This window comes from Conger conger, chromosome 2 (genome assembly GCF_963514075.1).
Source record: "Conger conger chromosome 2, fConCon1.1, whole genome shotgun sequence".
NCBI classification, from domain to species: Eukaryota; Metazoa; Chordata; class Actinopteri; order Anguilliformes; family Congridae; genus Conger; species Conger conger.
This window is the reverse complement of record NC_083761.1, coordinates 1,064,201-1,087,230: the sequence shown is the minus strand read 5'-3', so window position 1 is coordinate 1,087,230 and position 23,030 is coordinate 1,064,201. Positions and strand designations below refer to the sequence as shown.

Below are 23,030 nucleotides of genomic sequence, written 5' to 3'. Positions count from 1 at the left end.
ATGCACTCACAGAGCCTCCCTACACACATGCACTCACAGAGCATCCTACACACATGCACTCACAGAGCCTCCCTACACACATGCACTCACAGAGCATCCTACACACATGCACTCACAGAGCATCCCTACACACATGCACTCACAGAGCAGAGCATCCTACACACATGCACTCACAGAGCCTCCCTACACACATGCACTCACAGAGCATCCCTACACACATGCACTCAGAGAGCAGAGCATCCCTACACACATGCACTCACAGAGCATCCCTACACACATGCACTCACAGAGCATCCCTACACACATGCACTCACAGAGCCTCCCTACACACATGCACTCACAGAGCATCCTACACACATGCACTCACAGAGCAGAGCATCCTACACACATGCACTGACAGAGCAGAGCATCCCGACACACATGCACTCACAGAGCCTCCCTACACACATGCACTCACAGAGCATCTCTACACACATGCACTCACAGAGCCTCCCTACACACATGCACTCACAGAGCATCCCTACACACATGCACTCAGAGAGCATCCCTACACACATGCACTCACAGAGCATCCTACACACATGCACTCACAGAGCATCCCTACACACATGCACTCACAGAGCATCCCTACACACATGCACTCACAGAGCAGAGCATCCCTACACACATGCACTCACAGAGCATCCCTACACACATGCACTCACAGAGCAGAGCATCTCTACACACATGCACTCACAGAGCATCCTACACACATGCACTCAGAGAGCAGAGCATCCTACACACATGCACTCACAGAGCCTCCCTACACACATGCACTCACAGAGCAGAGCATCCTACACACATGCACTCACAGAGCAGAGCATCCTACACACATGCACTCACAGAGCAGAGCCTCCCTACACACATGCACTCACAGAGCATCCCTACACACATGCACTCACAGAGCATCCCTACACACATGCACTCACAGAGCAGAGCATCCTACACACATGCACTCACAGAGCCGACAGGGGAATTGATGCAGCTTTCATCTGCCCCCAGCCCAGCAGCCCACCCTGGTGCAGTCAGCCGTGGGGCGTGAGGAAGGTTTTAACAGGGAAAACACTGAAATGTTCTGTTTGAGAATTTATGTTGAATAAAAAACATTTGATCACAAAAGAGCTGTAGTGTGATACTGCATCAGGAAAATCAGACCGTCAGTGCAGATGCAGGAGAACAGGACAGTGTTGTGTGTTGAGTGGCTGCCGGGTGTGTTCTGAGTGAAGCCCCGCTGCCCAAAGACAGACTTCAGGGGTGATCTTCATCTACATGTGCCACGGCTGCAGGATGGAAACGAAATGAGGAAACAAGTTAGAAATATAATAAGCACACACATTTCTATTACACAGAGCGTGGGACCCCATGTTGTGGCAAATTAGCCAATTTCAGGACCTGTTCAGACACAGGGCCAAGAAGCACAAACGGCTGATAGAGAGAAGGTGAGAACGTGTCTGACCTTAATCTGTCGCCATGGCAACCGCATCCCCCATCAGTGAAACAGGCAGCTCTGAAATCTATTTAGTCAGCACTCAGCGTCCAGCACACACTGCCCTTTACTAGAGCTTACAGTACAGACCTGAAGCACTGCTGTCATAAACAATCACAACACATTACCGTTCAAAGATTTATACTGTCTGCTTATTTAATCAAAAGACAGAACACCACAATCTAGCGTGAGAAAGTGCACATAAAAAAGTGTACATAAAAGCTAAATATGAAGGAATAGATTCAGCCACTGAACTGAGACACTGCAGAGAAACAGAATCTGCCACCCAGAACACACCTGAGGCCTCAGTGATCAGAGCGTGTCCGTAATTTAGGAATTCTGTGCCTGAGGTCGTCAGCAGGCCCTTAGGCGGGAGACACACCCTCTGCAGCCCACCCTGTGAAAGAGCCGGGAACCTCCAAAGCATCCTCTACGCCCCCCCCCCGCCCCCCCCCCCCCCCCGCTGTGACTGAGAGGCTGCCAGAGCACGTCTTCAGAGCACGGACATGGTTTGCACGTCATTTATTCATGAGAACTAAGATAGCAATTTCTGGAATTAATATTTTATCAACAAACCAGAAAAAAAAAGCTCACCATTTGAAAGGCACTGTATTATGAAACATTTGCCAGAGCAATCTGTACATTTTACATAAACATAAACACAAATGTAGGTCTCATTTAGGTCTCAATATGTTGTTAATTGCTGTCAAAACATTCTAAACTGAATCTATGGTTATGTATTTAGATGGAGCTATAATTCATTTACAGCAGTTCCATCACATGAACGACGCTGCAGAATACATCCAAAGCTGAAACGACGAAACGGTGGCATTTGTCATTGAAGACGTGGTGGCGGTAGAGGAACTGGAAGTCTAATACCTATCAATAGCAAAGGCTCCAGCATTGCAGTTGGAAATATGTCATTCGAATTCATGCCATTCGATGAATACTTTTATCGAAAGCATCTTACAATAGCATGAGCTCATACATTTTTCAGGACGGCGGGCACCAGTGGGAGTTGGATCCGGATCCATAACCGTGGCGGTGTTGGAGGTACAGGACTTACAATACAGGCCTATACTCTGTTAAATGAAACCAAGCCTTGCTATAGTCGGTGCACTGAAGAGAAATCTCCATAACTGAACGGTCAGTAATGTAGCCTAACTACCTAAGCACAATTACACACTGGCTTACTCGTGTCCTCCGCGAAATGTAATACAAAACAAGTAAGTGGGTTTTTCTTTCATTGTGTTCATTCATTATCTCTTTACGGAGTTACGATTAGCTACCTTCATCAGGCTGACAGGCTGTGTTAGCTTTAACCAGCATTGACAGATTGACGTTATTTCCACTGTGCTTATACATTTTCTCCAATAAATGTTTCAAATCTGCAATGCCTTGAGTCCATGCCGTGTCGAAGCCAAAAAGCAAACATTCTTTGCTACGCTCGCTGTGAGCTAGCCAGTCCTTTCAAACCAAGAAACACAAAACCTACGATTTTGTCATTTGTCCTGTTGCCCAAGCTGCACTTCGTTTGGTCTTCAATCTCTTTATTTCGAGTTTTTCCTCCAAAGACCTCTTAGAAAACAGATGATTAGCGAAGTAGATAGTTCACCTCATTCATATTTGTTCCCGCCATTTCATTAATTCGAGACTACTAACACGCCTTCAACGGATACGAAATTGAAGGCCGTGCCACACACAGACCTACAGACCCAAACAGTCTATGCATTGGACTGTAACAGGCTGAATACAGTTTGACCAAATTGATAACAAATCGAAGGGGCGTGTCACTATATGTAAAGCACGTCACACACTTGACACTAATGTGCTGACGGGGGGCTGAGAACAAGTAGCACTGTAGCTAAAATACTGAGTCGGTCGTATGCTATGTTTTTCTTATGACCATTAGATGGTGTTGTTGTTCTTGGTTTGACCATAATTCAAACTAAACCGCTTAAATTCATTTATTGACATGAAATAAGACGACAAATAAGACCTACACAAGGGTAATTTTAAAAGACGTATTTTCCCATCATAAAAATAGCCCATTTATATCAGCCGCCACTGATAATGACGGTCTGCTTTCTACAGATTTTTCCACATAGAGGAAACAAACCACAAGGCTGAGGAGAAACATTCAAAACAACAAAAGCTGTGTGCTTTGAACTTGTTAAATGAGACTGATTACAGAGGGAGAGTATCGGGCATCTGATTTTACAGCACTGCCATTTAACAGACACTCTAAAGCAGAGCCACTATTAGCATTTATTCATAGTATACATCTATACAACTCCATACATACCAGAGCAGTTCAGGTTCAGTACCTTTAGCTCAAAAGATGTGTCCTACCTGGGAATCAAACCAGCAAACATTAGGTCACAAACTCACTACAAGCCGACCCACTACACTACATCATGTTAATGGATAAACAGCTCATTAGCGGCCGGACTATTTTTCTGCTATTAAAATAAAGGATGGCAGCAAGTGCCATTACTGACTCTGTGTCCATACAGCCCTGAGCACTTCTCGTACATATCTAGTTTATTGCTATCAGAGTCATGTTAAAACGGAGTTTATATTTTTATATTCGAGTTTATAACAGACTATGAGCGCCATAACTCATGTTCCGTACATAGCGTTATGACGCCCCCTTGTGTTCACAGACTTGTGTTACAATCCAGCGTCACTGCACGATTCCGACATGGATCGTCTGGTATGGATGTAAATAACTTGAAATTAAAGCGGACAGCCCACATACCATATTAATTGATTTATTTAAATCCAATGCGCTGGAAAATTGTCACCGTCCAAACACTTATGAGCGGCACTGTATATTGTAAAGGTGAGCTCTGAGCTGCTCTGCTTGTATAAAACATCCTAGACCAGTCAGATCATCAGTGTTATCGCAACGGGTCTACTCAAACTAAGTACAGGACGCAGGGCTCTGGGTTTATACAGTTTATTTTATTATTCCCCTCCGTTAAGCTTTGTACACATGCCTTCATTCCATTCCAGACCATTCTGTACACATCAGGCCAAAAACCAAACACAAAACGTCCCTTTCATACAGCGAGAACCTCAAAATGGCGGCGCACCCAAACAGGAAGTGGCGACGGGAAATGCAAAGCTTGGCACGTGGGCATGCTGAACAGCCAGTCTGACTGCGACGAAGTGGAGTATGTTCTAGTTGGCCCATCTCGACGCAGGTGTGTCGTCATGTTTCTGGAACCACAATCCTTCCCCTTGGCTACATCTCCACTATGTTTGAATCCTCGTTCGGCAGCCGAACGCTAGGACTGAAAAGTTCACCCACCAGCACATTATAATCTGCTTTTTACACAGTTTAGAGTTGAGCACTAACACAAGACCATCTGATACAGGCGTTGATTGGATCGTTTGGCTGGGGACCTTGGCCTTCAGTTCAGCGATTTAATCAGTCTTTAATGTCTCTAGTTGTACGGAACAGCTGGTGAGGGCTGTGGATTGAGGCACACAGCAAACCTAAATCCCCCCCATTACATATGGTATGGTCTTCTTGCTATCAACGCAGTAAAAACTTAAAGGGGAACTTCGCCCAAAAATAAAATGGTTCTTTATGTACCGGGAGTGCTATCGATCGAGGTTTGATGGATCTGCTGCAACTCACCCTGACACAGCAGACCTCAACAGTGATAAAGTTTGTAGAGCAAGTAGCAAAAAAAAAAAAAATGTAAATGGGGGAGGAAAAAAACACCCAAAAAAACAACAGCAACATCTGTTCCAAAATATATAGGTTTTATCCAAATATGACAGTTACTCACAAACATGCACAGACCATGTCGTACAGTTTCATGAAAAAACTACTTTCTACTGTGGTACACCAACTGTCTATGTCTCAACGGAAGTGCACCAGTATTCTGGGTACAGTGTGAACATCGTTTTAAAACACTGACCTCGTTTTAACAATGTTGACACTTGTCTGTTATGTCAGAGTGAGCTGCAGTGGATATTTAAAAACTCAAAATCGCATCCTGCTGAAAAAACAGCTCAAGCTAGCTTTCGAAGTCGATGGTAGCTGGTTGACCAGTTCAGATCATACTCAACACGGTTTGACCAGCTCAGGCTATGTTCTGAAACAGCTGGTTGCTGGTATTTCAAGCTGGTCATAGCTGGATTTTGCACTAGGGCAGCTAAACCATCTGGATAGCACTCTGGGTAAGTGGAAATATAGTTTCATTTAATTTTTGGGTGAACTGCCCCTTTTCCACTTCGTAAAGTGTCCAAAATGATATTTTGCCAGGTTGAAATGGCTTCTGGTCCAAACAGTTTATAACACAACTGAACCTTCCCTGGCCAAGTGTGGATTTCAATGAATTTAAACTCAAGTAAAATATTACATTTTCAAATGCTCTCTATGTGCTGTTGGCCACAGCTGCCACAGCTGATGTTTTATATAACAAACACAGAACAGCTTGTGCGAATCACCCTGTTGCTGTCACGGTGCATTATGGTACCAGACACGACAAACACACCGCTATACACTGAGATACAAAAGTTTGGGCACCCCTGGTTTAAATGTCTGCTACAATTAATTTGTACGTGATCAAAAGCAAACCTTAACTCCAATTGGTACAGAGTTAAACATGAGACTTTTATGCAAATTTCAAAGCAAGATTGCTTTAACTTAACTTTGTTACTTTTTAAAAAGATGATTACCAAGGCCCAGACCAAGGTGATTTACTCATTAGGGCTTTAATGAGTCAGGTGAGTTTAATTCCAGGGCTGAAGCTGAACTTGTTATTTTGAAGCATCCAGCTGCAGTGGCTCAAGGTGGTTGTCCAAGGACTTTAGAATGAAGCTAATTTGTTTCCACCAAGGCTACAAAAACTCTCTCAATGTGTCAATATATCTATTTCCACTGTCTAAAGCATTATTAGAAAATGGAAGATAAATGTAACAGTTGAAGTCAAGGCAAGGTCTGGAAGACCAGGGAAGATTTCAGACAGAATGGCCCAAGACCTGGTGAGAAATGCTCAGAAGAACCCACATATCACTGCAGAAAAGAGCAGCAGACACAGGTCTAGCTGTTCACAGGACAACAATACAACATACTTTAAACAACAAAGACCTACATGGCAGAGTTGCCAGAAAACATTGAACTTTGGAGAAAAAAGGGTGAGGCCTTTGTAGAGAAGAAAATCTTGCCAACTGTTAAGCATGGAGGTGGATCCATTATGCTTTGGGGTTGTGTGGCAGCTGGGGGCACAGGAAATATTGTCCAAGTGGAAGGAAGAATGGATTCCACCAAATATCAAGAAATTCAAGAGGCTAATCTCAACCACATCACAACTGACCGGGTTCCCAAACTTTGCGCAGGGCCTTTTCCCTTTTTTAAATTATTTTGAAACTGTAAAATATTTAAATAAAAAGTAGTCTTGCTTCAAAATTAAGAAATGTGTCATGTTTAACATTGGTCAGGTTCGCTTCTGTTCACTTCGAAATGAACTGCAACATGATGTCATAACTCTAAATATTGAAAGGGTGGAAGTCCTCCATGGGCATTTCCTGTACAGCAATAGTCCTGTTCTTCCTGTTTAAGACACAGTTTCAAAATTACATTGCATACCTCACATCATAAAGATGAATACATATATTCTGCGGTGTTACTGCCACACTCAAATCTGCGAATGTGTGTTACATATCCACTCGATAAAACGCTAAACATATGGCTTTTAAAGGACAAAACCAAAACAGATAAAGTACTCGTGGGTCTGTCCGTCTTCAGGCAACACTGGTTTTACACTAGTTTAAACTTCATCACAAGAGAAAATTGTAAATATAAAATTGCATTTTTAAATACAGCATACAGGTGGATTAAGCGTTATTTTCTCGCACAGGAAGACAGGAGCAGCAGAGTTTCTGCGGTGTTGGGGAAACTATTTCAGCACATCGTCCTGTGACCGCCCGCCCGGGTCATCCACGCTCAAATGCACTCTTCAGGCTCGTCACTTTTTAATAACCTCCTCTTTCAACTTCTCCGCCAAGCGTTTCCTTTTCTCCAAACTCTTCTTTTCATCCGCTGAGATTTCCTTCATCAACACGAGAGAAACGTGGTGTTAAAATGGAGGACTGAAGAAGTGCTGCAACACGACAGCAACACACACAAATATAAACATTCATTTAACAGAGCATCAGAGAGGGTAAAGAATGCTGCAAAGGTTTAACAAATGAAAGCCGTTATCATCCACAAAATACTCACAGCAGGGTAAGAAATGGAAACTGTAAGACTATACGGGTTTTTACAAAGCTACAGGAAAACACATCACTGTAAATTCACTGTTTGGACCACCCTTCTGTTCTGTCTGTTCTGTTTGTGGAGCGTACACTTTCTCTTTTTCTCTTTTATGACCATCAACATTCTGTTCTGGAACAGTCACACCACTAACATCCTCCCCTTTTCCTGCAGAAACGCAAACAAACATCAGACAAATAAATCCAAGAGCGGATTTTGAAACTTCCAGCAGATCATAAAAAATGTTAAATGTGGGGATTTTTTTTGCAGTAGGCGCAATCGCTATTAACGGAGATACTCACATTGAGAGAAAAAACGAACGCCATCCCTCGACTGCAAATTAATTTGCTCGAGTGTGTCAATACCGTTGCAATGTCAGGGCAGAAAAACTATTCCATGAAGTCGCTAATTAGCAGGAAGGCTCACCAGCTGAGAGTCTAATGTACCGACAGGAAGAAACTGCTCCACAAACCAGTGCCATTAAAATCATAAACAAACAGAGTCCTGAAAAAGTGCTGAGACAGGCCCTCCACTCTTTTTATTGCAAAAAGTTATTTCTTTTTAAAAAGTCTCCAGTCTGGAGTCACTAAATGTGTGCGTTTCAGCAGGGGAATGAATCACTATCTGCGGATCCTGGACGACTGCTAAGAGATGGCTTCATTCTGCTAGGGCCAGGAGCAGGGTTAGGGTAAGGGTTAGGAGCAGGGTTAGGGTCAGGGTTAGGGTTAGGATAAGGGTTAGGAGCAGGGTTAGGGTCAGGGTTAGGAGCAGGGTTACCTGTGGGGTAGGGGTAAGAGCAGAGGATGCTGGGAGCTGCTGAGGGGGTTGGGGCCGCTGCTCCTTCCTCAGGGCCTGGAGCTTATCCCTTTGCTGCCGCAGATACAGCGCCCTCTGCTGGAGCTCACCCTGCTGTGCAGCTGAGAGCTCCTACACCACACACACCACACACACACACACATACACACATACCACACACACACACACATACACACACAACACACAACACACAACACACAACACACAAACACACACACACACACACACGCTTCAGATACAGGACTTGTATGAACTCAAACTGCTCTCCAGACCCATCGCAGCACTGTTGAAGGTTATAAGTGTTTGGTTTTAGTGTCGCTTGAGTGCTGTGTGGTACAGTGGATCACTCAATGCTTTCATATAGACTCCATAGATGGGTTGGTCTTACTGGTGCTGATCTTAACCCTTTCAGTCTCATTGGGCTTGGGCCTGAAAGGGCTCATTGATCTAATCATTTTTGGCCTATGGTGAGCATTCATCCAAGACACATGAAATCACCTGTGGTGTTCCACAAGGATCAATCTTAGGTCCTGTACAGTTTGGTCTCTCCTGTGTGTGTGACCCCTTGGGAGAGTTATTGGAAGGTATGGCATTGACTCACTGTGAAGGACTTCGATATCCCCGCCTCCTTCCGGGCCTCCTCCAACCAGCACTCTGCAGCCTGGCTGCCACTCATCTTGGACTCCACCCCTTTCACTGGCACCCTCAGCGGCCCCAGCACCCTGGCCTCCCCGCTGCCCTCCCCTGCAGAACAGGGTAAAAACAGGGTATTAACACTGATCTAGGGTCAACTCTGCCCATTGGCTCATCATGCATGAGGCTGGAATATGGCTAGGTCCAGACTGAACCCAGATCAGTGGCTTTACGCATTCAGGCCCTAAACTAGGTCAGCATGTAGACCAGGGAAATCTGACCCCAGATCAAGATTCTGATTTTATATCTCTGGGGCCCACTCACACTTAGCTTTGTAGCTGAACTTTCTCGTCTGGTTTTAGTGATCAGAGAGTGAAAGAGCTGTGTGTGTGAGAGTGTGAGAGTGTGAGAGTGTGTGTGTGTGTGTGTGTGTGTGTAAGAGAGAGTGTCAAACCAAAATACTCGGGTTGAAGCATTTAGCGTCCTGTAAAATTAGCATTTCCCAGATTGAACAGGAAGAATCACATGACTGATGGGCGGACTGGAGAGGAACTTACGGGACAGCTGATTGGCTGCAGCAGGGGAACTCTTCTGCACATGAGCCCCAGAAACCCCGCCCACTTCCTCTCTGCTCTCCAATCCTCCGCTCCCCTGGAAGAACAAAGGAACACTTCACTCTCGCGCTCTCGCACATATCACCTGTACCTGTCCCTGAGCTGCCCCCTCACCTGGCTCTCTCTCTCTGTCCCGGGGCCAGGGGGCGTGGCTGTGGCCGGGGGCGTGTCCAGAGCTGTCCTATCAGAGCTGCTGGTTGAGGAGGAGCTGGCCTCCTCTGACACCTTCCTGTGGGCCATCTCCTGCTCGTACTCCTCCTTAGACCTCCTGCAGAGGGAGAGGAGGGTCAGGGTTAGGGTTTCATGTCCTTCCTGGAGCGGGAGGTTTGTGTTTGGCTGTACTGTTAGCCAACTCTATGCTACAGGTCACTGTAGTGTTAGCCAACTCTGCTACAGGTCACTGTAGTGTTAGCCAACTCTATGCTGCAGGTCACTTTACTGTTAGCCAACTCTGCTACAGGTCACTGTAGTGTTAGCCAACTCTATGCTGCAGGTCACTGTAGTGTTAGCCAACTCTATGCTGCAGGTCACTGTAGTGTTAGCCAACTCTATGCTACAGGTCACTGTAGTGTTAGCCAACTCTATGCTACAGGTCACTGTAGTGTTAGCCATCTCTATGCTACAGGTCACAAGCTGGAGCAGCTTGAGCTGCTGCCAGAGACTGGAGCCCCAACTGCATGATTCATCACAAGTACAGAATCCTCTGGGAGCACCAGGACGTCTCCATGGGAACGCAGTTTTAGGACGTCTCCATGGGAACGTGATTTTAGGAGGTCTCCATGGGAACGTGTGCCCGACCACACCCACCTGAGCACCTCCTTGAGGATCCTGAGCTCCTGCTGCTCCATCTCACTCATCACATCCTCCCCGTCCATCAGGCACTCCGGCAGGGCTCCTGCCAATCACACACAGCGCACCCGTCACATGACCCCACATCCCCACCCATTCAGGAAGTGACAGAGGTTAGAGGGGGGGGGGGGGAGAGAGAGAGAGAGAGAGAGCGGGAGGGAGAGGGAGGGAGGGGAAGAGAGAGGGAGAGGGACAGAGGAAGAGGGAGAGAGAGAGAGGGAGAGAGGAGGAGAGAGGGGACTGTACCGTTCCTCTCCTGCAGGACTCTGAGGGCCTGCAGCTGCAGCTCCAGGTTCTTCTGCACCATCAGGCTCTTGAACAGCTGGAAGTCGTCTGTGGCCAGAACCGGCTGGAACACCGCCTGCAAACATCAAACAAACAGACCCAAATAACCCTGTTTCACATGTAGAATGAAGGTACTAAATATACAAACTTATTCAAGATGATGGACAGACATGGACACATCTCTAGAGCAGAGGGGTTTGTAGTTCAGATATAGGGCTGCTGGTTTCTGCAGGGCAGGGGGTCACACAGAACCAACACCCAGCCCTCAAGCCCGACCAGAACCAACACCCAGCCCTCAAGCCCGACCAGAACCAACACCCAGCCCCCACACCCGACCAGAACCAAAACCCAGCCCCCACACCCGACCAGAACCAACACCCAGCCCTCACGCCCGACCAGAACCAACACCCAGCCCCCACACCCGACCAGAACCAACACCCAGCCACACTCCCCTGGGCTAAGTTGCTGCTGGAAGTGGTTTGGTGGGCCAGTGCCTGTCTCTCTGTATATCTCTCTGTATATCCATCTGTGAGCGAAATCAGCTGAGTTCATGGGGGGGGGGTTCATGGCAGGACTCTCTGACCCCTGGCATTCCCACCTCCGTCACAGGAGCACCTGGGAATACTGAGTGACGCACGCAGGGCCTTGTTGCGGGTGTTGCACAACGTGCTGCAGGTCTGTGTTCCTACAGAGAAGCACTGCTGCTGCTAGTTCCCCGACTTTCCTGCAACCTAAGAGCAACCTAACAAAAAATGATCAATTAATTTATATTTTGTGTATCTATCCGATATAATTTCACCCAGCTGTGTTTACATGTCAGGTGAGATGGTTTAGCTCACTGTGACGGTGGAGCAGCTATAATCACATTCAGTAAATAAATACTGAGTGTTCCCACAGCTTGGGTCGGACTCCCTGCCTCTTGCTGTGGTCACTGTCTGACCAGGGGAGCGGTATGGCTGGGGCAGTTAGGGGAAGGTGTGGGTGTGCTGTACAACTGGGGCAGTTAGGGGCAGTTAGGAGCAATTGCGGCACCCCTAGGGCAGTTAGGGGCAGGTGTGGGTGTGCTGGGGCAGTTAGGGGCAGTTGCGGCACCCCTGGGGCAGTTAGGGGCAGTGGCGGCACCCCTGGGGCAGTTGGGGGGCGGGTGTGGGAGTGCTGGGGCAGTTAGGGGCAGTTGCGGCACTCCTGGGGCAGTGAGGGGCAGGTGCAGGTGCTAGCGATCGGAGGGCCTGAGGGACAGAGCTCACCTGCAGCGCTTTGGACTGGGCCAGCGGAGACGCACACGCCTGCACAAACTGCAGCTCACTCAGCCCCACCTCCTGCAGGTACGAGCCCAGCAGCTCCTCCACCTGCCAGGAACAGAGACACCGTTACCTGGGACAACACACATACACACCTTTACCTGGGACAACACACACACACACACACACACACACACACCTTTACCTGGGACAACACACACACACACACATCACCTTTACCTGGGACAACACACACACACACACACGCACGCACACACGCACACACCTTTACATGGGACAACACACACACACACACACACACACACACACACACACCTTTACCTGGGACAACACACACACATCACCTTTACCTGGGACAACACACACGCACACACACACACGCACACACCTTTACATGGGACAACACACACACACACACACACACACACACATCACCTTTACCTGGGACAACACACACACACACGCACACACCTTTACCTGGGACAACACACACGCACACACCTTTACCTGGGACAACACACACACACACACACACATCACCTTTACCTGGGACAACACACACACCTTTACCTGGTACAACACACACACACACACACACACACACCTTTACCTGGTACAACACACACACACACACACACACACACACCTTTACCTGGGACAAAACATTCCCAGAGAGATAGCAAGTGTAAGAAGTGATGATTTGATTAACTGGACAAGCCACCCATTTGAAAATGAAAGTTATACAAGGAAGAACAGAATGACTAAAATGAACAGAGAACCACAAAAAAAAATCACACCTAATCAGGTGTTCAGGCTGGGAGATCATATAAAAACATACTTTCTTCTCCAAATCATTCTTCCTAATCATATTTTTAAATCATTTTTAATCTTTTTATTTTATTTAATTAGAAGGTGGTCATTTTTCTAACTCAAGGCAGAAAGGACACGTGTCACAAAAGAGCACAAGTGACCATCCATAAAGGATTGTGGTCTTTACACAATCAATTCTAAGATCAATGCTAACGGCTCAATGCTAACGGCTCACAAACCCACTGTGGAAGATGAATGGTTGGAGACTGGCGAAACAGCACATTTAATTTCCCTTTCCAAACGAGATTTTTATGGCCATGGATACAGTCGGAGACAAATGACTAGTGCAGGAAGGAAATTCAGGCCTGAAGCATTGACCTCTGAAAACCTGATTACGTGTGTAAGCACACACACAGCTTTACCAGTGATATGTGCAACACCATTTAAAATAGATTTCAGCGAGGTTAACCGGCTAATGTTTTGAGAAGAACATGGCCGGCATTTTTTCTCAGTGATAGTCACTTGTTCACTGCAAAGCAAATACGCAGAAACAAGGACAGTAAGATGACATGAGCTATTTGTCAAACTGTATTGTGTAGGTAACAGATGTATAACGTAAGACATCACACCACGTGAGCAAAATCCGACAAGAACACAAGCGTTCCTGTACTGTTATTGCTGAATAATATCATATGCCCTGCCTACATCCACAGGATTATAACAGAACATGTAGTATATAATATACATTACATTATTGGCATTTGGCAGACGCTCTTATCCAGAGCGACGTCCAGTTGATTAGCAGGAGACAATCATCCCCTGGAGCAATGCAGGGTTAGGGGCCTTGCTCAAGGGCCCAACAGCTGTGCGGATCTTATTGTGGCTGGATTCAAACCACCGACCTTGCCTGTCCCAATCATTTACCTTAACCACTACACTACAGGCTGCCCTGTATATATAATATATAATATACAATATATAATATATAATATATAATACACAGCAAACTGTTGTTAAGCTCTCTTAACATGTGTAATTGGCAGTTACAGCACCCAGTACACCCAGTGCAGTATACACACCCCCAAACAGCTGTGCCAAAGGGCTGAAGATTTCACATCCAAGTGCTGAGCAACAATGACAACCAATGACCCTGTGGCTCTCCAGGGCCAGGGCTGGGGACCCCAGCAGACCCTGTGGCTCTCCAGGACCCCAGCAGACATTCAGTCATTTAAATTACAGCCTACTGATGGAATTATCTGCACCTTTACATTTAGCCAGCGAGGGTAGGCGATGTGCTGTGAGAACACTGCTACCTTTGCGTTTTTAAGGAGCAAGCAATGCAGGTGTTCTCAGGCACATTCCGCTTCCTGTGAGTCTGAAGCGCTTTAATCTCGGGACTCACCAGTTGCTTGTACTGCTCGTGGATCTCCGTGTAGGACAGCTTGTTTTCATCTTCGTCATCAAACACTGAAATAAAACCACATCGAGAACGGAGAGCTGTCAAACATGCATGTATCGGACACGAATGGAGAACCAAAACTCTATTTTAATTTGTTGATGTGAAGCTGTAATTACTCGCTAATTGCGCTGTTGCACAAAATAACCCCCATCAAATTCTGATAACACAGTGACTGTTTTTTCCACACTGTGGAGAGGGAGGGTTCGTTATGCTATAACAAGCCACAACTTGCCTTCAAATCATTCCACAAAGTCCGCTGTAAACAGATGACGACCTAAATACACATTACGACATTGCTTATTGTGTGGTTTATTGTATTCAGATCATACATTGAGATTTATTGTAATTTACCATTTCTGGGCGCACTCACGTCGACTAACTGATGTCTCTCTGGGGAGATAAAAGGCTATTGTTTGGGAAATCAGCAGACCCGAACAGGCTATTACAGCAACAACGCGTCTATCGAGAAGTGGCGTTTAAACGAGCAGTCGCAATGTAGTAAAGATGAGAGGGAATAACGTTACTGTTAGCGGCCCACGACATTGCCAGGGCAACACACCACGCCCCCATTTCTCAAGTTTTGGTCGCTGTTGGCTAGCTAGCAGTTAGCTAGCTCTGTAAACAAAGCTCCGTTTATTTCAATCGTTTAGGTGTTGCAACCAAAACGTGAGTATTCGTAATAACAGGACAAAAAATGCCCATCAATCAATTGGAAAAAAGCTGAAAAACAAAACAACAGAATTATTTGCCAAACTACGACGCAACGTCAGATTTGTTCGGCGTTAGAAAAAGCAGCAAGGAAAGTGTGCCTGTCAATACACGTTTCAACCAAACAAAAGCAGGATGCTGTGATTTACCTGTGCATTTATGTTCCATGAAGTCTGTGACTGGTACGACCCATTCCGCGCTCCCGAGGTATCCAGCGATGCTCTCCACGACCCACTCGCTCTCATCGGCCATGTTTAAAAACACTGATGTTTTGAGGCTAACAAAATTTCGTTCCACTATAGTTGTACTCAAACGTACACCCCGCGTACGGGCACCGAGGCATTTGTTGGCACCCAGAAGCTCCGTGCCGTTGTATTGTAGTGAGAAGAAAATGTGTAAAAGCGCACGGCTACAACTACCCGGATGCACTCACTCCTCCTAATCGGCTCCTATGGCGACCGATTGCGTCAGCGTGTTGTGTCCTGTCGGGTTTTCGCCAGTAGATGCCGTCTGAATTGGCCACACAATCTGGAAGTACTGAGCAACTAATAATGTAACGACAGGCGATTGATTCATTATTTGCATTTCATAACCAAATGTTTATTTTCACACCTAGGCTACATACTTTGATTCTTTTTCAGGATTTGACAAAGAATAAGGTTTATTATTGCAGAAACGAATCAATCGCATGAACAAAATAGCCTACTACAAGCTACATTGTTTGTCAAAAGTAGCCTTTACACGACTAGTACATGAGTTAATACCACATTGTTCTGGGAAAGAACATGTTTTCTCACGCCGAGAAAATCAAAATCAAATAATAATCCATCATAATGTATTATATTGAGGCATTTATAACTTGCGGTCAAATATACCTATTTGTATGACGTTTCATTCTATCAATCTGAAAATATAAACTTGACTGACATCTGTCAATGTAAGAACACAAGCACACACACACATCACCTTTACCAGGGACAACACACACACACACACACACACACACGCACACATCACCTTGTCCCTGGCCAAGTTAAATTAGATTTTGCTCGGTATCAACTGTTTTTTTCTTCTTTCGGCACAATCTCATGTGTGTATACTAGCTAATAACCAACAGAAAATTATTATAGATTACAATGCGAAATTAACTGTTATTAATTCTTTCTGCTCTGCCTGTTACCATTCATTCATTCATTTTACCACCATCCTGGAGCTCTCTGGCTTTCATCAAAATTAATTGGAGACATAATGAGGCAACCAATAAAAACGCCTGTTCAATTCAGTTTGATCTTTACCATTTACTTTCCATTTCAGCAGCTCAATTAACGTACATACAGATTAAAAGTGACCACGTCACGCTGTTAATTGACAGCAATTACTGTCAACCTTAATGACCTTTAAAGATTAGATACAGAGTGGTGCTAGGTCGCACTGTTAGAAACATTAATCATACATAAAATGTCAAACATGCTCATTAATCTTTTTTTTATCTCAGTCCTGAGACAGTGTTTGACAGAAGATGACGTGGCTGCTAAATGCTAATCTATCTTGAAGAATTAACATGTATTCCAAGCACAGGTGAGGACAGAGTGATTTCCCCGTCCGTTTTAATGAAGTGAGTTTGATGTGATGTGAGCTGCCAGTTTTCAGGGAACAGAGAGTTTCTTTCCGCTAATCCTCCGCCGCACAGTGGCCTTGAAATCACTTTCAGTTTCATAGGAAATATCCGCACAAATCCATGCCCGGTAATTTCACACCATTCGCGGTACAAGGTTTACACCGGCACGCGGCACAATGTAAACAGAATCGTCTGACAGGCAGGTGGCACTACAGATTACCGGTTCAGCCTCAGGTCACGCGCTTGGCTGACATTATTGTATATTTGGTGTTTGGTTTAATTCTGTAGTTATCCTATCAAACTGTACTTGTACACCAACTACCGCATCAAAATAAGTCATTCCTGTTTACGGTTTTACACGCTCAACAATACAATAGGTCCATGGCCGCTTGGGCTGTGTCAGGTAGTGCCGAATAACTAGGTTGCAAAAACATGCCAGCTACGGTGCAATTGGTCCCGAATAACCTTTTGTGCACTTTAATTCAACAGTAAATCAGAACACCTTTCATTTTGCCCAAATACTCTGTTGGCAATACAAGTGCCACATGAAAAAGATTCCTGTAAAAATTCCTGTGATTTTGTCGGGTGGGCTTAAATACTAGGCTTACACAATAAAAACATGGTTTTAATACTTGAATACAATTTTTTTTTTTAATACAATACTTCGTGGATCTTCTCTATGAAATAAAGAAACTCAAAATATTCATGAAAGAATGTTTGTTTATTAAGAGTCCAGTAAAAAGTGAACATATCAACGTCGTTAATAAGCATTCAGAAGGTTATATAATAAATACATCGCGTTGCAGTTTAAAATCCACGATTAAAGGCTTCAGCCAGAGTAACACTCCTAAAGTCAGGCCATGCACGCAGGTAGCATGCCGGGGCTGAGCGTTAGTACAGGTAAATCAGCCGTAGTTAAGCATTCATAATGCACAGCAATCAACACATTCAAAGCAATCAACGCATTCAAGTGTAAAATCACCCAGGGAATCTACGCCTCTATGAAAAACGTACTATCTGTCAAAATAGGTTAATCTTTCTAAATACAAATATAAGGCATATATTCTGTACTCTAGGTCAAAATGTGACATATATTGCAAAAGCATATACCTTTTGCTACTTCTCACATATGAAATCTTATGCATATATCACACAGTATATTATGTGAAATTGTGTAAAGCATTCTACGATATATATTGTACATGCCATGTCGGATAAGGAAGTGGCGAAGTGGCGATGTGTTGACATACGTTACGTTTTTTGTGGGAGCAGTCAATGGACACCATTAAGTGAACAGACTAAAGCAATGGAGTGGCGAGTCCCAGATCACTGAAACTAACACACACACTGGTGATCTTAACCTTAAAACTCTCAGCAGCAAAATCTCTATTATATTCTGTCCATAAAGCCCATCACAGTCCCCCGGAGAGGCTCGTGCAGATCTGACCCAAAATGGCGCATCAATAAGACCCAACGATCGCAGCCAGGCAGCAGTCGAACGGAAGCCCTTTGGCTATACATTCTGTCAGCTGACCTTTAATAAATAGTTTTCAGTCATAGATAAAGGTTCATGGCTAGTTTACAAAGACGAGAGATATTACTTTGGAGCAGGTTAGGATCAAGGCATATTGATTCATCAGTGCCAGTGAAGAATGCTTTGATTACAATTACCCTTCTGACAAAATGGACAAATTAAATGAAAACACAGGAGACAGACACGCGTGCGCGCACACAATCATTTCCAATAGCCTGACTTTGAATGACTTTGAAAATGGCAAGGAAAGCCTAATGCCAACTTTCATACACTGGAGTAATTCTGGGCACAATGCTGTCTTACAACTGTAGGTGGCACCAGTGAGCAACATTATTACATTTTATGCCAGTTATCGAAGGACAACACCCCGAAATAAAACAAAGTCAATCACAACTCTGATCGGCTCGCTGTCTGCAGTCACGCCATTGGGTAAATCCCATATGTGTGAGAAGAGATTCTTCATTTAATTACAATCTTTGCTGGTTACTTTTTCCATCTAAACACGTATCATGATTTTGAAACAATTGTATTGACTTCGCTTGACACTGAACCTTTTAAAGCTGATCTGTATTATGTAGCACAGAAAATGTACGAGGATTATTATTATTATTATTATTATGATTATGATTATGATTATGATTATGATTATTATTATGATTATGATTATGATCATTATATGAATAAAATATTGTCCTTTGGTAGTGTAATCTCTAACCTTCTAGTGCTGTAACAGCAGGTTTCTGCAGCTCATTTATACTGACTGGTGAGAAAATAGATTTTCTCTCTGAAACCCCCGCTAAGACAACTGAAGATGATCTGAAATCATTATGATCTGTGAGGACCCTCAGAAATGCCATTCGTCTGAAGGCGGGCCTGCAACAAGGGCATCAAACACTCCTAAAGGTGCGCACAGAGTGTTCTTCGGATATGAAATATCAATTCAATATTCAGAGCTCGCTTTTGCGTGGTGCTTGTTATTACTCTATTTCTGCACACGATCCGTCGGCAGCTAGCGCGCTACATTCACAGACACGGGATGGAGAGTAGATGCATTCTGTCTGGTAAAAACATTAAACTGCAAATTACTTTGTGCCACAGAAAACCAGCAGTTATACTGGTCAACATAAAAGTGACAGGAAAAAAACACATGGTCTTACTTCATATAAAAATTTGAAAATATGAATGTAGAAAATACCAGTACTAAGAATGCCCCTAATAAGATAGTCTTTCTTCTCATGAAAGATGCGTTTTACAAAATAGGCTCATAGCTGTTTGTAATAGATAAAAAGCACGTACAAATGTAAAAAAAGAAAAGAAAAAGTTTTTGGTTGGAACAAGATCCAGAAACATACCATAATGTCAAAAAATCTGTGTCATTTTTCCATCATCATATGATCAGTTATACATAACATATGGTGCAAATATGACTGTAATTAATGCAAGACATACAGTAGCAGTGTGTCTCCCAGTGTTTATGTTAACTTCTGTTTTGGTTTGTTCAAGAAATTAATTCACTCTATTCATGATCTGAACGTGCCAATAATGTTTGAATGAGGAGTGTACTAAACTGGCCTCAATTCTGATATCCATATAAAAACTGACATCAGAAACTTTCTTGAAAAACAGTGATTTAAAAGGAGAAAAACTAAGTGTTCAATGCCTTGATACCCTGCCACAATCAGTCATTTCTCAGCATGGATCTTTCACATATTACCACTTCAGAGTTCATTTTTAAAAATGTTTCTTTAACATTGTAGTCATGTTAAATGTTGCAGTTGTGACATTGGTTCTGGAAGTGTATCAGTTTAGGAGAACACAACTGTTTACTCATTAAACAGACACCAGAATATAGTCTGATGTGACTGACATGAACGCACATTTTGTTGTGATGATTTCATAATTACAAAAATACCCTTCCCTGTATTAATTCATTTTGTGATTGTATATATGTATATTACAGCTAGTCTAGTCTGATGTTGAGGCTGTGTACAAGAGTGGTCTTTTCATGGCAGTTACCACCTCTTTAAATAAGAATACAGTCTTTTATCAAAGTCATGCAGAACTCATGCAATCGAGATTAATAGGTCTGCATTTGATCCGTCTTTGTTTATGTTTCATTGTAAAACAGGTTAGCCGATAAACAGGCGTGCACTTTAACACCCTGAAAAACCATCATTGCTGTTACACACGGAACAGTGCCTGTCAGCAACAAACTATACACACAAAACAAGGGGCAGGGATGGAGAACCAATCTGTACAAAAACCTGACAAATCTGTTTTCAAAAATTCTTACATTGTAAAATATTTAAAAGGACAGTTTTGGCAGTAAACACATTTCACTCACATCTCAGCTGTAGATGAGAGGGAAAGATAACCAGAATCCCAGGATTCCCTCTCCGACCAGCCCAGTCAGAGACAGAACCTCTGCCTTTCCCAAACAAACTCCACACCTTCACTGCAGATGTATCATACTGCCCTAACACCTTTTACAAGGTGTTTATACCTTAAGTGCTAATATTGTGTCAATATTGTGTAATGCTGTGTTAATGTTTTGTTTGTTCTTTAGCCAATGGTTAAATTGGGTAGACCCTGGTGCTGTTATTTTATGGAAATGTTTGAGACTGGATGTGTGTGAAACTCACACATCACATCTCTGATGTTTTAGGCCTGTTAACCCTCCCTCTTACTGCCCACATTCGCTCAAGTATCTTCGGCTGATGGTTTATACACTCAGTGACCACTTTATTAGGTACACCAGCTTGTTAATGCAACTATTTAATCAGCCAATCATGTGGCAGCAACTAAATACATAAAAGCAATGTCAGAATGAGGAAAAAATGTGATCTAAGTGACTCTGACTGTGGAATCATTGTTGGTGCCAGAGAAGGTAGTTTGAGTTTCTCAGAAACTGCTGATCTCCTGGGATTTTCAAACGACAATTAGCAAAAAATTGTCCAAAAAACAAAAAACATCCAGTGAGCAGCAGTTCTGTGGGGAAAAATGTGTTATTATTCAGAGAGGTCAGAGGAGAAAGGCCAGACTGGTCGAAGGAAGGTGACAGTAACACAAATAACCTCACATTACAGCAGTGATATGCAGAAGAGCATCTCTGAACACACAACCCATCAAACCTCTAAGTGGATAGGCTACAGCAGCAGAAGACTTAATGAGTCTAAAAAACAAGTCTCATAAATACAGTACCTAATAAAGTGCTCTCTGAGTGCATGTGCAATGCACTCTCTCACCGAACAGCGGTACAACAGCCAGGGCTCCCTTCACTAACTCTGGAATCTCATTAATACATTTAAGTTGTGTTTTTCCATCACAGATTCAGCACCATGACATTTTTAACACTGAAACGGGCAGGAATGCTGTGCTAGAAACAGACCGGTAGCCCTTCACTCCCGCAGTAAAGGATAAATTACTAGTTCAGGAGTTCAGACTGAATTTAAACTCCAAGGCTGTGACTATATTTTTCCACGAAAGGCCATTTTACCCGTTTAATGTCAGTGTGCTTTCAGAGCATTGATATTGATATCTCAAAATCTTATTTAAATCAAGGACAGGCCTTTTCATGTTCATCCATCCAGTAATGCGGTTTTGCCGTGGTGTCCACAGGAAGGGTGCGTGTGTGACGGGTATGCTGCAAGCTTTTTTACAGTCATAGATATATCCTAGAGAATAATACTAATAATACACACTCTACTACATTTCAGCTGTGTTTTATGTCAACATGTGTACTGCATGTTTGTTTGAATGTTGTGTTCGCCGTAACCTGGCCAGTGATAGCAGGTTAAATAAACCCTATATGTCCGTTCTGTTCTCCCAGTCCTGAGGGAAATGGATTTGGGTGTTTTGTGGAATGGTGCTGCTGGTTTCTGGGTTCTCTAGGCGGATTTTTGGCCGTGGAATCATTGTTGTGCCGAGGAGCCAATGGGATTAAAGCACTCCGTGTGAACGATGAACATGGCGCAACATAGAACAGAAACCTCCTCCAGGACAGCGGTGTGAACTTGGCAAACCCAAGACCCAGAGCCCGGCTCTCCCCTCAGAACCACAGCCCGGCGTTCTGCGGAAAGGTCCGGTTTGGCACAGGGCTCTCCTGCGACCCCAGCAAGAGAACATCTCGGAGGAGGTCAGGGGGTCATGCCGTGCAGGGTCAAAGGTCACGGCTTAAAGGGACCACGGCGTTGGGTTGGAGCCTGGAGGGGGGGGCGGGCGGGGGGATCAGAGGGAGGCGTTGGAGGTCTCGCGGCTCTCCGGTGGGGCTTTGAGGGGGGGCGGGAGGCCAACGCGGCTCTTGCTGCAGTCCGGGACCTTGTTGGCCTGGAGGCTCTTGGTGTAGCGGGAGTACCAGTCTCGCTCGAATGCGGCCTTCACCTGCCCCACGAGGCCCACGACCCGCCCGTCCAACCCCTGCTCCTGGCTCACCACAAGCCCCGCCCCCGCGTTGTAGGCAAACTCGTCTCCCACCCAATCAAAGTTCCCTGAGACACAAACAGGAAGTGACACCCAGTCAGTCAGGCTGTCAATCAATCTGTCAATCAGCATATCAGTCACTCAGTCAATAAAACAAACAATCAGTGTGGCACCAATTAATTAATTACACAGTCATTTAATTACTTAAATCATGCAAACAATCA

At 44.5% G+C, this 23,030-nt stretch overlaps 3 protein-coding genes across 4 annotated transcripts in view; 1 reads left to right on the top strand and 2 right to left on the bottom strand.

Moving 5' to 3' along the window:
* The window catches only part of LOC133121737 (adenylosuccinate synthetase isozyme 2), a 296,275-nt gene that overhangs the window by 244,005 nt on the left and 29,240 nt on the right, over window positions 1–23,030 (top strand). The window lies entirely within an intron of this gene.
* On the bottom strand, window positions 4,472–15,719 carry LOC133121889 (cilia- and flagella-associated protein 36-like). Its single transcript, XM_061231431.1, has 10 exons — window positions 15,385–15,719; window positions 14,471–14,535; window positions 12,244–12,345; window positions 10,958–11,072; window positions 10,670–10,757; window positions 9,977–10,130; window positions 9,806–9,899; window positions 9,217–9,359; window positions 8,577–8,726; window positions 4,472–7,596 (listed from the first exon to the last, which is right to left on the bottom strand). The coding sequence occupies exons 1-10, from the start codon at window positions 15,485–15,487 to the stop codon at window positions 7,513–7,515; spliced, it is 1,098 nt and encodes a 365-aa protein (XP_061087415.1). The 5' UTR covers window positions 15,488–15,719; the 3' UTR covers window positions 4,472–7,512.
* Window positions 22,615–23,030, bottom strand: part of LOC133113712 (inactive phospholipase D5-like) — a 52,597-nt gene continuing 52,181 nt past the window's right edge. The window contains exon 11 of the mRNA XM_061222977.1: window positions 22,615–22,874. Within this exon, the coding sequence (XP_061078961.1) occupies window positions 22,615–22,874 (260 nt within the window). The remainder of the gene's footprint in view (window positions 22,875–23,030) is intronic.